Here is a 16,769-nt window from a genome sequence, read left to right on the forward strand (position 1 = left end):
GGGGTATGTCCCCTTCATCAAGATCCAAGCAGTACTGATCCACAAAATGTTAGCAGCATGGTAAAGAATCAATTACCTCAAGCACTACCTATAAGTAAGCCTTATTATAGGCTTACCTATAGGTAAAAGTAATGTGTGGAAATTTACTTCCACTTTAAAGTGGATGTAAACCCTATTCATGAAATCTGACCTGGGCACGTACAGTATCTCACAAAAGGGAGTACACCCCTCACATTTTTGTAAATATTTTATTATACCTTTCCATGTGACATCACTGAAGAAATGACACTTTGCTACAATGTAAAGTAGTGAGTGTACAGCTTGTATAACAGTGTTAATTTGCTGTCCCCTCAAAATAACTCAACACACAGCCATTAATGTCTAAACCGCTGGCAACAAAAGTGAGTACACTCCTAAGTAAAAATGTCCAAATTTGGCCCAAAGTGTCAATATTTTTTGTGGCCACCATTATTTTCCAGCACTGCCTTAACTCTCTTGGGCATGGAGTTCACCAGAGCTTCACAGGTTGCCACTGGAGTCCTCTTTCACTCCTCCATGATGACATCATGGAACTGGTTTATGTTTGAGACCTTACGCTCCTCCAACTTCCGTTTGAGGATACCCCAGAGATGCTCAGCCATTAATGTCTAAACCGCTGGCAACAAAAGTGAGTACACCCCTAAGTCAAAATGTCCAAATTGGGCCCAATTAGCCACCCCCCCCCCCCAGTGTCATGTGGCTCGTTAGTGTTACAAGGTCTCAGGTGTGAATGGGGAGCAGGTGTGTTAAATTTGGCGTTATCGCTCTCACTCCCTCATACTGGTGACTGGAAGCTTAACATGACACCTCATGGCAAAGAACTCTCTGAGGATCTGAAAAAAAGAATTGTTGCTCTATAGATGGCCTAGGCCAGTGATGGCGAACCTTGGCACCCCAGATGTTTTGGAACAACATTTCCCATGATGGTCATACACTCTGCAGTGTAGTTGAGCATCATGGGAAATGTAGTTCCAAAACAGCTGGGGTGCCAAGGTTATAGCCATCACTGGCCTAGGCTATAAGAAGATTGCCAAGACCCTGAATCTGGTGCAGTACGGTGGCCAAGACCATACAGTGGTTTTACAAGACAGGTTCCACTGAGAACAGGCCTTGCCATGGTCGACCAAAGAAGTTGAGTGCATGTACTCAGCGTCATATCCAAAAGGTTGTCTTTGGGAAACAGACGTATGAGTGCTGCCAGCATTGCTGCAGAGGTTGAAAGGGTGGGGGGGTCAGCCTGTCAGTGCTCAGACCATACGCTGCACACTGCATCAAATTTGGTTTGCATGGCTGTCGTCCCAGAAGGAAGCCTCTTGTAAAGATGATGCACAAGAAAGCCCACAAACAGTTTCCTGAAGCCAAGCAGACTAAGGACATGGATTACTGGAACCATGTCCTGTGGTCTGATGACACCAAGATAAACTTATTTGGTTCAGATGGTGTCAAACGTGTATGGTGGCAACCAGGTGAGGAGTACAAAGACAGGTTTTAATTGCCTACAGTCAAGCATGGTGGTGGGAGTGTCATGGTCTGGGGATGCATGAGTGCTGCCGGCACTGGGGAGCTACAATTCATGGAGGGAACCATGAATGCCAACATATACTGTGACATACTGAAGCAGACCATGATCCCCTCCCTTCGGAGACTGGGCCGCAGGGCAGTGTTCCAACATAATGACCCCAAACACACTTCAAAGATGACCACTGCCTTGCTAAGGAAGTTGAGGGTAAAGGTGATGGACTAGCAAAGCATGTCTCCAGACCTAAACCCTATTGAGCATCTGTGGGGCATCCTCAAATGGAAGGTGGTGGAGCGCAAGGTCTCCAACATCCACCAGCTCCGTGATGTCGTCATGGAGGAATGGAAGAGGACTGCAGTGGCAACCTGTAAAGCTCTGGTGAACTTCATGCCCAAGAGGGTTAAGTCCCCGTTCACACTAAGGCGACCTGTGAGGCGACCTGGTCGCCTCACAGGTCGCCGTAGGTCGCCTTCCATAGGGAAGCTGCGGACCCGTTCTAATAGGAGCGACACAAGTCGCTCCGACTTAGAAAAAGGGTCCGGAGCTTCTTTGGGGCGACCCGGAGCGACCATCATAGACTTAAGTGTTATGAAGTCTGTGCCGGCCGATCCGAGGTCACGGCGAGCTGCTCGCACCGCGACCTCGGAGGTCGCCCCCCCCCCCAAGTCGGATCGCCCCAGTGTGAACGGGGCCTAAGGCAGTGCTGGAAAATATTGATTGCCACACAAAATATTGACACTTTGGGCCCAATTTTGTGAAAAGTGGAATTTTTGGGGTGTATTTAATTTTGTTGCCAGCGCTTTAGACATTAATGGCTGTGTGTTGAGTTAGTTTGAGGGGACATCAAATTTACACTGTTATACAAGCTGTACACTCACTACTTTTCATTGTAGCAAAGTATCTTTTCTTCAGTGTTGTCACGTGAATAATTCTAATAAAATATTTTAAAAAATGTCAGGGGGGTGTACTCACTTTTGTAAAAAAATACTGTATATCTTATTATTTTATAAATATAACAGTACAGCTATGTGAAAATGTTTGCCTCTTTTTTTATCTTATAGAAAAAATGTATTCTGCATGTTCTGAATATACAATTGGTGGAGTGAAAATTCTGTTCCCATGCAAAGCTTATCCGTCCCAGCTTGCAATGATGAATTCGGTAAGTGATCTTTACTTTGACAGCTAAATTTTTTTCCCCGTACATTACGGGGCACAAGAAGCCTTTTACACCTTTGGATTATGCTGCCACCTACTAGAGAATGGGACACTGGCAACCAAAACAATTGTAGGCCAGCTCAGGATAAGTCTGCCTCAGTTTTTTACTAGTGTCCTAGGAGGATGGATGTCAACTTTACTGTTGTAAAGGCTAACCTAATATTTTAGTATAACTTTTTTCTTTTTCAATTGTTTTCTTAAATCAAGACTTTTCACTACACTGCTGCTTGAGGTTGCCCTACAATTTTCAACTCTATGGTGTGCAGGGCTGTGGAGTCGGTAGATAAATGTTCCGACTACTCAGTTTTTTGTACTTCCGACTCCGACTCTTCTGTATTAATCTTTCGACACTGACTTGGGTGGGTGGCATTGCAGTAACTATTCTGGCCACATCACTAACGATCTCTGGATAAACAAGGATGGCTTCTTCAACAGTAAGTTTTGATGAGCGATCATACTTTTCAACTTCTTTTAGTGCTTTATAAAACTCCTGTTGGGATTTTTTTATTTGGACATTTACTGGTTCTTTAACGCTTATGCGACGTCGCTTTCCTTTAGCAACTTCCATTTTGTCTAAGAAGGAATCAAAGTCTAATTCTTCATTTGAAGAAGATGATCCTGAGTTACCACTATTGCTTAAAAGAACTTCATCCTGTGGAGGTATTTCAGGTCGTTATCCCTTCATGCGAACTGCTACATCATAGAGGGCCTTTTTTTCCCAGTAGCAGTCTGTTCACTGTTCAACAAAAGTCGACTCATTGGGTCGACATAAATAGCCGCTAACAAGATTTAATTTTCCAGCAAAGGACTCTCTCTTTTCATCATTGAAGATGCAATGCCCTCAGCTATTAATCCTCCATTTTTGTTTAGGCGATATAACAGGCTCTTCCATTCCAAGAGGAATTTACCCGGGGTTAGATCGTCACATTGCAACCTCTTGGTGACAGTGAAGGGGTGAGAAAGAAGGTTCTCTAGCTCTTTTGTTTGTGTCCACTGGCTTTCAGTTAATGCAAGATTTTCGTTGTCCATTTCTTCTATGAAGTCTTTGAGTTCAAGCAAACGCTTCACCATTAAATAAGTGCTTCCCCAGCGAGTTGTTTGATTCAAAATGGCTCCTTTTCCTGCACGTCTTTTCAAAATTGCATCTGTTTTCGGGGCCCTGGCTGCAACAGTTACTTGCCGTAATTTGCCAATTAGTGTAGCTGCATGGCAATCTTTTAATCCATCTCTTATGGCAAGTTGCAGTGTATGAACAGCACATCGCATATGATGAATAGTAGCAAGCTTCAATGCTTCTTCAACAAAGTTGTCTAAAATAATGTCAGCATTCTCTTCAGTTTCTAAACTTTCTCCAATACTTGCAGAGCTGTCTTCCTCTAACTCTAATATCTGTTACCTTCTTCATCTGCGTTCATCTTCTCAATTGTGCTCAACATGTTAGAAGCATTATCTGTCACAACACAAAATCAGTTCCTTTGTAATTTCAAAATCTTCTAGAACACCCTCCACTAACTTCTGAAGGTAATCAATGGTGTGATGTGCCTGAGTGTCCTTTAATCCGAGGGTCCATGTTATTGTTTTGTTATTTTCATCCACAAATCTAACATTAATAGCAAAATAATTGACTCTGTGACGTGTGCATGCATCTATTTTGAGGAAGACAAAACGTCCTTTCAGAACTTTCTGTAGTTCCTTTTTACATTTGGCCTCCTCAATTATAAGTTTCCTTATACGAAGTCATTAATTATAAATAGCTTTTTGTGAATTGGGACATTTAAACTTGCTTTTTTTTTTAATTCCAATCTAAATTTAGTAGGAGTCGGAGTCAGAGTCGGTGCATTGTTTGCCGACTCCGACTCCAGGTACCCAAAATTTCCTCCGACTCCTCGACTCCGACTCCACAGCCCTTATGGTGTGGTCAGCCTGACTTTTAGACTGTAAAGAAGCTATACCATTTTGGACTAGATGTTGTGTGGCTCACTTAGAGAGTAGGCTATGCATTGAGGGCTCCCTTAATTTTGTTGATCGTTTGGCTTTATCACAAAAAAGGGTTATTGCTTTGGTACTGAGCACAAAAGCTATCTTTCAGGTGGAGTGTTGTTTGTGCTTCATGCTCCCTTTCCTGCCATACAGTGTCAAGGAAGAATCTTCCATTTTGTTGATGCTACTTGCAGAAGGTTGCCCCCTGGCCTTCTGTTTACAAGTTCTCCGAGTTTTACCAGGCATAAGGTCCTTCAGATAGCTCTGAGCTGCCCAGTTAATGTTTCTTTCTTCTTGAGTGTGTGTGTGTGGGGGGGGGGGGGTTGCTGTTGCCCCCCCCCCCTCAGTTGAACTGCTTTGGGTAATCCTCACAATCATTGCATTCTTGTGGGATTTGTGCTCTTACTGTAATATCCTTTTGTGGGGTTCATTGAGGGATACCCACTGCTCTGTGTCTTTGAATACGCTCTTGATGCAACAAAAGTATCTCCGGTGGGACTTTGTGGCAGCCAAAGAGTTTGAAACAATATAGTTAAAAAAATAAGCTTTATTTATACAAAAGGTTAAAATTGCATCCATGCATAAAAAGTTTCTGGTCTAAACACTATACATAATCATCTGGTTGTCTCCCAGCTAAGGGTGACTGCAAAGTGCGTTATACATATGACAGTATAGATAGCCACTGATTCTTCCCAATGCGGTTCGATTTAAAATAATCTTTTTCAGGGGATATCGGCCCGATCAGACGTGTGAATGGCCCAGGTTATAAAGACAAGTGATTGCTGCAGCACATCTCACGGGGGTACACAGGACAGGGCAATATGGCCAATGATCCCCCACCGAGGGCAGGAGGGAAAGGGGCAAGGGCAGGGAGCAGGCCCACTGCAGACTGACTGCCCACCAAACTCTGGGGGAAAAAAAGGTTAAGGTGTGGGAAAGGCAGAAAATTAAATGGATGATGGTAATCTCAATTGGATCCTGTGTAAGGTAGGTCCCCCTAGAACGATATGGCTTAGGCAGCTGGCCACACATAGTCAGTCTGCAGTGGACTTGCTCCTTTTTCTCCCGCCCTCGTTGGGGGGGATCATTGGCCATATTGCCCTGTCCTGTGTACTAAAGCTTCTTTTTTTTTTTTAACTATATTGTTTAAAACTCTTTGGCTGCCACAAAGTTACAGGGGGAGATACTTTTGTTGTAGCCTCTAACTTTTGTTGTAGCCCCTAAACCCCCTTTTGAGTAGCCCCTAACTCATGAGATACTCATCTAAATCCATTAAATGATTAAGATCTTGGTACTGTTTTTCCACAAAACGTAAAACATGCTGAGACTCTGGGAGTGAGGTGGGTTATACAGGCTGGCCACAATTTTTTATTTGCCACTGTCCAAATCCTCCTGTTGGTGGCATTATACCCCAACAGTCTCTGATTACCTTTGTTCCTCAGTAAGCTCCAAGAAATGTATTTTACGGTAAGTACAAAAATCCTATTTTCTCAATGTCACAGTCTAGACACAGCGACTGATAGACAACCCAGTGTCTGAGGCTAGGTTATCTTTTATAAATATGAATAAACCAACAGTGCTTTGAGGCTGTGTCGTACATGGCACTGCTCCTGACTGTGTTAATTGTTGTTTCATAAAAAGATCACTCATCTCTGGTATGTTTACAAGCAAAAAAAACAACAACAACAAAAAAGAAAGGGGCGCACTGACTTTTTTTTGTTGTTGTTTTCCAGTTGGTTTTGCATACCCTTGATCCTGAAGGGGCAGCAAGACCATTAGTCATACCCATCCAAGTCCGTTGGAAGTATTCCTCTTTCCCCCTATTTCACTTGAGCGCAGGAGAATTGTTCTACATTTTGATGTTTACAAGCAAGCCACATACGCACAGTCCCACACCTCTGTTGTGAAGAGTAGCACTGGTCTCCAGAGTGGCCCCTACTGCCAGAAACCAGCTGTCACAAAATATCTCCTATCTCCTGTTTCCTGTCTCCTTTCTAGCAGTGCAGTCAGATGGGGGGGAAAACTGTCTGAACACACTGCTTAGCAAAAGCTGGATTGATCCAAATAGGACCAAGTGCTATATGTACTTGGTCTCCTAAAGAATTAAAAAAAATGTTTTAAAACTTTCTAGAATAAAGTTTAATTTACCCTAGTGTGTGATGTTTGCATAAATCTATATAATTCTGAATTCTTCTGGTGTCTTCGGCATGTTTTGCTCAGTACTTTATTACTAAACAGAAGAAAAAAAAATAAAAAATCTTAACACCAGTTGCCAGTTAGAAATGTTAGCATACAAGATTCCAGCACAAGTAACCATTTATTACACTTAAAAAAATAATTTTCACCTAATGCCTTCTAACATTCACATAATGTAAACCTAACCTTTCGTTTAAACCTAGCCCTAAATTTCACTCTTAACCTAAACCAGGGCTTCTCAAGCACAATTTCATGGAACCCTAGGGTTCCTCTAGAGGTTCCCTGAGCAAGGAGCAATATCTGCCTCTCAGATAAGCTCCCACTGACACAATTGATCTTTTTAGCTATCTGTAAGAGGGTAATTCTTCCCAATGACCACAAATGTAAAGAGCATTCTTCCCACTGACCATTACACTAATGCAGGGGTCCCCAAAATACAGCCCTCCAGTTGTTCAGGAACTACAATTCCCATCATGCCTAGTCATGTCTGCGAATGTCAGAGTTTTACAATGCTTCATGGGACATGTAGTTGCACAACAGCTGGAGGGCCGTCGTTTAGAGATCCCTGCACTAACGTATCATGAATTGTAGATAAAGGAATTTTTTAGCTGGAGTTTCCTGAGACCAGAAAAATTTTCGAGGGTTCCTCTGTGTTGAAAAGGTTGAGCAAGACTGACCTAAACACTTGCTTTAAAGTGTATGTTTCACCAACATTTCATATTTTTGATGTGTTTGTGTGTTACCATGTACTTGTATGAAAAAGTATCCTGTTCTCTTTGCATTGCTTCCTTTTGTGAGAAATTACTAGTAATCCCGCCAGTCCCCCTGCTTTCCTATTTTAAGCTGGTATCACATCCATCCCAGTGTAGTCAGCTTGCTTCTTTGCATTCTACTTGGGAGCTACAGGATGCTGGGCTCATGCATGCACAGCATACCTGTACTCCTGTGGTGCACCACGGTTTCTCTGCCTATGCTGACACTACCCCTTAATCATCAAAATTTTTGTTGATTGCATTTTACATGTGATTGCTTATAAAAAAAAGATATTTATAGTGTGTGTGTGTGTGTGTGTATATTCCAAAATCCACAAAAATTGGAAGTCTGTGTAAAAGCTACGTGAAAAAAAAACAGAATGCAATGATTTGCAAATCTCATAAAACCATATTTTATTCACAGTAGAAATAAGAAAACATATCAAATGTTTAACCTGAGAAAATGTACCATTTTGACATTTATGGCAACAGCACGTCTCAAAAGTTGGGACAGGGCCATGTTTACCAGGGTGTAGCATCCCCTCTTCTTTTAACAAGACTCTGTAAACTGAGAGCAGTTGCTGGAGCTTTGGTAGAGGAATGTTGTCCCATTCTTGCCTGATAAAGGATTCTAACTGCTCAACAGTTCTTGGTCTTCTTTGTAGTAGTTTTTTTGTTTCAAGATGCTCCAAATATTTTCTGTGTGAATCTTTTTTATTAAAGTTTAGAGTAACAAGAAAGGACATTGTTGGGTAGCACACAGTAGTGCAAAATAAAACTGACAACATATGTTCCAAATATTTTCAATTATAAAAAAGTCTGGACTGCAGGCAGGCCAGTTAAGCATCCAGACTGTTCTTCTACGAAGCCATGCTTTTGTCATAGATGTAGTATGTGATTTAGCATTATCCCTGAAATATGTAAGGCCTTCCCTGAAAAAGATGCCGCCTGTACGGGAGCATATTCTGCTCTAAAACCCGGATAAATCTTTTAGCATTGATGGTGCCTTTCCAGATGTTCAAGCTGCCCATTCCAAACACATTAATGCACCCCCATACCATCAGAGATTCAGACTTTTGAACTGAACTCTGATAACAAGTCAGAAGGTCCCTCTCCTCTTTAGTGTGGAGGACACGGCGCCCATGGTTGCCAAAAAGAATGTTGAATCTTAATTTGTCTGACAACAGAACAGTTTTCCATTTTGCAACAGACCATTTTAAATGAGCTTTGGCCCAGAGAAGATGGCAACATTTCTGGATCATGTTCAGATATGACTTCTTCTTTGCATGATAGAGCTTTACTCTGCATTTTTGGACAGCATGACGATTTTTGTTCAGACCATGATTATTATTATTATAATACAGGATTTATATAGCGCCAACAGTTTGCGCAGCGCTTTACAATATGAGGGAAGACAATACAGGTACAATACGGAGGAATTAGAGGGCCTTGCTTGTTAGAGCTTACAATCTAGAAGGGAGGGTCAAGTGAAACAAAAAGCAATAACTGTGATCTTTGGAAGTATTCCTGGGCCCATGCAGTGATGTCCATCATAGAATCATGCCTTTTTTAATGCATTGCTGTCTGAGGGCCTGGAAATCACAGGCATCCGATATTGCATTTCTGCCTTGTCCCTTGTGCACTGCGATTTCTCCATATTCTCTGAATGTTTTGATGATATTATGTACTGTAGATGATGGTATTTATCTAAAGTCTTTGCAGTTTTACGTTGAGGAATATTATTCTGAAATTGTCTGACAACTTTGAGATGCAGCTTTTCACAGATTGGTGAACCTTTGCCTATCTTTACTTCTGAAACACTCTGACTATCTAAGATGCCCTTTTTTTTTACTCAGTCATGTTACTGACCTATAGCCAATTAACCCAATTAACTGCAAAATGTCCTTCTGGCACTTCCTTGTTGGTACCATTTTCTTAGCCAGCTTTTCGTTGCCCTGTCCCAACTTTTTTGAGACATGTTGTTGCCATCAATTTCTGCATACTGCTCCTGTGACTGCTGGACACAGCGTATTACTATTACCGGGTACCAGGTATCATGTGATCTCTATGATTGGTTATAGCGATCATATGATAACAATGTAAACAAACTGTCATGAATGGATTTCCATTTATGAACAGCTTGCTTACTGTTGTGATCTGTGATTTTTTTCCCCCACAGCAATCACATAGTACTTGGCTACCAGCCCATCACAGATCACAGCCATAAGCAAACTGTTAATGGATGATAACCCATCACTGTATAAGTAGAAACAGTGTAAAAACAAAAAAATCCCTGATCACCCCCCTTGAGTAGTAGAGTGTACCTTTGGTGACCCTGAACTACTCTGATTACAGGATCTAAAAAAAATAATAATAAAAAAAAAAAAAAAATGTTTTAAAATTTAATAAACAATTATTTAATTACTATTTATTATTATTATTATTATTATTATATAATTTTTAACATGCTGTCACCAGTCAGTATCCCCAATCACCACCACACCAGTTATATTATGATGGTGTATAGCACTGTTGACAGTATACTACTGGTGTCTCCGGTGGGACATTCTCGAATTGGATCCGTTGGAATCTCAGCTCAACAGAAAGGTGCAGAGGTTTGTGGGATGCTTTGGCGGATGCCACAGACACGCTGGTGGCCCCGTGAGGTCATTATTGTCTGAAGCTTCTGCCAAGACTTCCACACAGGATCCAGGCAGAAGGGATTCCGATCATCTTAGTGGCTCCGGGCTTGGTACGCCAATCTGGTGCGGTTGGTCTCCGATTTTCCTTGGAAGATTACTCTCAGGGAGGATCTGCTGTCCCAGGGACCGATTTTCCATCCTGCTTTACAGTAGCTGGCTTTCATGACTTGGCTGTTGAATGCCAAGTGCTAAAGGATAGAGATTTATGTGAGTCGATGATTCCTACGCTGTTAAAAGCTAGGAAATCTACTTCTAGGAAGATTTACCATTGTACGTGGAAGACGTACATTGTGTGGTGTGAGTCTCTTGGGGTTCTTCCTTGCTTTTTTTAACCACTTAAGCCCCAGCCCTATTTCGGACACTTTTTGTTTACAAGTTAAAACCAGTATTTTTTCCTAGAAAACTACTTAGAACCCCCAAACATTATATATATTTTTTTAGCAAAGACTCTGGAGAATAAAATGTCGGTCATTGCAATATTTTTTGTCGCGCGGTATTTGCGCAGCGGTCTTTAAAACGCCATTTGTTTGGAAAAATTTTGAAAAATCACATTTCACTGCATTTAAAAAATACTAAACAGTAATGTTAGCCCATTTTTTTTGTATATTGTGAAAGATGATGTCACGCCGAGTAAATAGATACCCAACATGTTACGGTTTAAAATTGCGCACACCCGTGGGATGGCGACAAACTATGGTCAATAGAGATCTCAATAGGCGACGCTTTAAATCTTTTTAACGGTTACTAGTTTAGAGTTAGGGTGTAGCTCTTTTTTTTTTTTAATTATTGCTCACGCTCTGGCGATCGCGGCGATACCTCACATGTGTGGTTTGAACAGCGATTTCATTCGCGGCTCGACTTCCGTATACTTTTTTTTTGTGCGGGAGCTAACGGTGACGGGGGCGACTAAAATGTTTTTTTTTCTTTTCCTATTTATTTTATTTTTTTTTAACTTTATTACAGGTTTTTAAAAAAAAAAAAAATCTGATCATATTATTGCTGTCACAAGCAATGTAAACATCCCTTGTGACACCAATATGCAGTGACAGGTACTCTTTATGGAGGGATCGAAGGGTCTAAAAGACCCTAGACCCCTCCACTACACTTCCATGTATGCAAAACGCTGAAAAAGGGCGTTTTTACATACAGCCGTTTTTTAAATTTGCCGCCTTTTGCAGCACAGTAACCCGGAAGTGACGTCATGGACGCCGCCTCTGGGTTACGTCATCGGAGACCCGATCGAAGCCGTTTCCGGCTTTGATCGGGACTCCATCCAGCCGGCAGACGTGCCGGCTGGGTGCTCGGGGCTCCCGTCCCACCGGGAAAAGTCACGGAAGACGGCGGGAGGGGGGTGTCATCCCCTCCCGCTCACCCGGGTAACGATCGAGCGGCTCCTGAGCCGCATCGGTCGTTACTGACGGAAAGCCGACCGTTGGCTGTAAACCACGGTACCGGGAGCTAGAGGCATCATCCCGGTATAACACCCCAAAGTTTGCCGACATAGTCCTACGTCACTTTGCGGTAAGTGGTTAAGTGGCTCGGATCTTGACCTTCCTTCCATGGGAGTTGAACCGAAATTGGCCTTGAGTACCATCAAGGGCCAGGTGTCTGCTTTGGCGGTCTTCTTCCAACGTCCTTTGGCCACATGCTTCCTGGTGTGTACCTTTCTTTAGGCTATCCGACATTTGGTTCCTTCAGTGTGGTCTCCGTTGCCGCCTTGGGACCTCAGTTTGGTGCTTTCGGCCCTCCTGAAGCCTTCCTTTCAGAATCCTCAGGAGATTCCCCTGCTTACGCTGTCCCAGAAGGTGGCTATCTTCTCTGTGTGCAGGGTGTCGGAACTGGCGGCGTTATTCTGTCGTTCACCATACCTGGTGATTCACAGAGATAAGGTGGTTCTTCGCCCCTGTCCATCGTTCCTTCCAAAGGTTGTTTCTTATTATCATTTGAATGAAGACACTGTGTTGCCTTCCCTGTGTCCCTGGCCAAAACATCCAAAGTTTTTAATTGCCTTGCCCGGCAATTAAGGTGTACCTGGCAGCTACGTAGTCTTTCAGGAAGTCAGACTCACTATTTGTGCTCGCGGGTGGGCCTCGTAAACGGTTGTCCGCTTCCTCTGTGACCAGAAAGTGGATGTGTTGGCATCTGTGGATACTTCTTTTTTGGTCGCAAGGTTTTGCAGGCTGCTGTTGAGAGGACCTGATCCTATTTGAGGGTGTATTGTTTTTTCAGGTGGGCTCCAGTGGCTTTGGAGGAGCTCCTGTTGCCTGGTTGGCTACTGTTTAGCCTTGGGAATTCAGAGTTCAGACCTGAAACTGAGCCAAAAATGCACAGGACACGTTTCCAGTGCGGACTGCGGCCGCCCCGGGGCTTTGTGAGCCCGCTCCATTGAGAGCCGGTTACACTCTCCTGTCATGCGATATGGATTCGGGGAAACCAACATCCAATTCGCATAAGTGTGAACCCAGCCTTAGAGCTTGAAAAAATGTGATAGGCCATCGGTACATCAGGATTGATCAGTTTACCATAGTTTGCAGATGCTATAATTTTCACACAAATAAGTTGCCAAAGACATGTAGCAGAATATATTTTGGCCATAATTTATCAAGAAATTTGATTTTGTTGGATATGTTTTATAATTGAAAGTAGAACGATTTGATGTTTTTTCAAAATTTTCTGTCTTTTTCAATTTGTATAGCAAAAAATAAAAAATAAAAAACCCAGTGGTAATAAAATACCACTAAAAGAAAGCTTTATTTTTGTGAACAAATTATATAAATGTAATTTGCGTGTGTAGCATGACCACGCATTTACCAGTTAAAGTAGCACAATGCTGAATAGCAAAAAATGGCCAGGTCATGAAGAGGGGGAAAACATTTGACATGTTTTCCATTTTTTATTGTGAATAAAATATGAGGGTGTATGAGATTTGGAAATCATTGCATTCTGTTTTAATATAGATTTTTATCCGTACTTTTTTGCAACTTGGGGTGTGTGTGTGTGGGTGTGTGTGTGTGTGTGTATATATATTTATTTATATATACAGTATCTCACAAAAGTGAGTACACCCCTCATATTTTTGTAAATATTTTTAATATACAGTCAGGTCCATAAATATTGGGACATCAACACAGTTCTAATCTTTTTGCCTCTATACACCACCACAATGGATTTTAAATTAAACAAACACGACGTGCTTTAACTGCAGACTTTCAGCTTTAATTTGAGGGTATTTACATCCAAATCAGGTGAAAGGTGTAGGAATTACAACAGTTTGTATATGTGCCTCCCACTTTTTAAGGGAAAAGTAATGGGACAATTGGCTGCTCAGCTGTTCCATGGCCAGGTGTGTGTTATTCCCTCATTATCCCATTTACAAGGAGCATATAAAAGATCCAGAGTTCATTTCAAATGTGCTATTTACATTTGGAATCTGTTGTTGTCAACTCTCAATATGAGATCCAAAGAGCTGTCCCTATCAGTGAAGCAAGCCATCATTAGGCTGAAAAAAACAAACAAACCAGAGACATAGCAAAAACATTAGGTGTGGCCAAATCAACTGTTTGGAACATCCTTAAAAAGAGCACACCGGTGAGCTTAGCAAAACCAAAAGACCCGGAAGACCATGGAAAACAACTGTGGTGGATGACTGAAGAATTCTTTCCCTGGTGAAGAAAACACCCTTCACAACAGTTGGCCAGATCAAGAACACTCTCCAGGAGGTAGGTGTATGTGTGTCAAAGTCACCAATCAAGAGAAGACTTCACCAGAGTAAATACAGAGGGTTCACCACAAGATGTAAACTATTGGTGAGCCTCAAAAACAGGAAGGCCAGATTAGAGTTTGCCAAACAACATCTAAAAAAGCCTTCACAGTTCTGGAACAACATCCTATGGACAGATGAGACCGAGATCAACTTGTACCAGAGAAGGGAAGAAGAGTATGGAGAAGGAAAGGAACTGCTCATGATCCAAAGCATACCACCTCATCAGTGAAGCATGGTGGTGGTAGTGTCATGGCGTGGGCATGTATGACTGCCAATGGAACTGGTTCTCTTGTATTTATTGATGATGTGACTGCTGACAAAAGCAGCAGGATGAATTCTGAAGTGTTTCAGGCAATATTATCTGCTCATATTCAGCCAAATGCTTCAGAACTCATTGGACGGCGCTTCACAGTGCAGATGGACAATGACCCGAAGCATACTGCGAAAGCAACCAAAGAGTTTTTTAAGGGAAAGAAGTGGAATGTTATGCAATGGCCAAGTCAATCACCTGACCTGAATCCGATTGAGCATGCATTTCACTTGCTGAAGACAAAACTGAAGAGAAAATGCCCCAAGAAGAAGCAGGAACTGAAGACAGTTGCAGTAGAGGCCTGGCCGAGCATCACCAGGGATGAAACCCAGCATCTGGTGATGTCTATGCGTTCCAGACTTCAGGCTGTAATTGACTGCAAAGGATTTGCAACCAAGTATTAAAAAGTGAAAGTTTGATATATGATTGTTAATCTGTCCCATTATTTTTGGTTCCTTCAAAAAGTGGGAGGCACATATACAAACTGTTGTAATTCCTACACCATTCTTCTGATTTGGATGTAAATACCCTCAAATTAAAGCTGAAAATTTGCAGTTAAAGCACATCTTGTTTGTTTCATTTCAAATCCATTGTGGTGGTGTATAGAGCCAAAAAGATTAGATTTGTGTCGATGTCCCAATATTTATGGACCCGACTGTATCTTTTCACATGACAACACTGAGCCCCCGTTCACACTAAGGCGACCTGTGAGGCGACCTGGTCGCCTCACAGGTCGCCGTAGGTCGCCTTCCATAGGGAAGCTGCGGACCCGTTCTAATAGGAGCGACACAAGTCGCTCCGACTTAGAAAAAGGGTCCGTAGCTTCTTTGGGGCGACCCGGAGCGACCGTCATAGACTTCAATGTTATGAAGTCCGTGCCGGCCGCTCGCGCTGCTTGCACCGCGACCTCGGAGGTCGCCCCCCCAAGTCACATCGCCCCAGTGTGAACGGGGCCTTAAGAAATGCACTTTGCTACAATGTAAAGTAGTGAGTGTACAGCTTGTATAACTGTAAATTTGCTGTTTCTTCAAAATAACTCAACACACAGCCGTTAATGTCTAAACCGCTGGCAATAAAAGTGAATACACCCCTAAGTTAAAATGTCCAAATTGGGCCCAAAGTGTCAATATTTTTTGTGGCCACCATTATTTTCCAGCACTTCCTTAACTCTCTTGGGCTTGGAGTTCGCCAGAAGTTCACAGGTTGCCACTGGAGTCCTCTTCCACTCCTCCATGATGACATCACGGAACTGGTTTATGTTAGAGACCTTATGCTCCTCCAACTTCCGTTTGAGGATACCCCAGAGATGCTCAATAGGGTTTAGGTCTGGAGACATGCTTGGCCAGTCCATCACCTTTTCCCTCAGCTTCTTTAGCAAGGCAGTGATTGTCTTGGAGGTGTGTTTGGGAATGTTATCATGTTGGAATACTGCTCTGCGGTCCAGTCTCCGAAGGGATGGGATCATGCTCTGCTTCAGTATGTCACAGTACGTGTTGGCATTCATGGTTCCCTCAATGAACTGTAGCTTCCCAGTGCCGGCAGCACTCATGCAGCCCCAGACCATGACACTCCCACTACCATGCTTGACTGTAGGCAGGACACACTTGTCTTTGTGCTCCTCACCTGGTTGACACTATCTGAACCAAATATGTTTATGTTGGTCCTATCAGACCACAGGACATGGTTCCAGTAATCCATAACCTTAGTCTGCTTGTCTTCAGCAAACTGTTTGCTAGTTTTCTTGTGCATCATTTTTAGAAGAGGCTTCCTTCTGGGATGACAGCCAGGCAGACCAATTTGATGCAGTGTGCGGCGTATGGTCTGAGCACTGACAGGCTGACCTCCCACCCCTTCAACCTCTGCAGCAATGCTGGCAGCACTCATACATCTATTTTCCAAAGACAACCTCTGGATATGATGCTGAGCATGTGCACTCAACCTTTTTGGTCGACCATGGCAAGGCCTTTTCTGAGTGGAACCTGTCCTGTTAAACCGCTCTATGGTCTTGGCCACTGTGCTGCAGCTTAGTTTCAGGGTCTTGGCAATCTTCCTATAGCCTAGACCATCTATATGTAGAGCAACAATTCTTGTTTGCAGATTCTCAGAGAGTTTTTTGCCATGAGGTGCCATGTTGAACTTCCAGTCACCAGTATGAGAGATTGAGAGCGATAACACCAATTTGAACACACCTGCTCCCCATTCACACCTGAGACCTTGTTACACTAACAAATCACATGACATTGGGGAGGGAAAATTGCTAATTGGGCCCAATTTAGACATTTTCACTTAGGGG

The 16,769-nt window shown here is 42.7% G+C and overlaps 1 protein-coding gene across 1 annotated transcript in view; it reads left to right on the forward strand.

Moving 5' to 3' along the window:
• Positions 1-2,624: 2,624 nt before the first annotated feature.
• Positions 2,625-16,769, forward strand: part of BRIP1 (BRCA1 interacting DNA helicase 1) — a gene marked incomplete at its 5' end in the record, with an annotated part of 552,808 nt that continues 538,663 nt past the window's right edge. Inside the window, one exon of the mRNA XM_082245708.1 lies at positions 2,625-2,717. Within this exon, the coding sequence (XP_082101834.1) occupies positions 2,625-2,717 (93 nt within the window). The remainder of the gene's footprint in view (positions 2,718-16,769) is intronic.

Source organism: Pelophylax lessonae (genome assembly GCF_965119305.1).
Source record: "Pelophylax lessonae genome assembly, chromosome: 2".
Taxonomy (NCBI): Eukaryota; Metazoa; Chordata; class Amphibia; order Anura; family Ranidae; genus Pelophylax; species Pelophylax lessonae.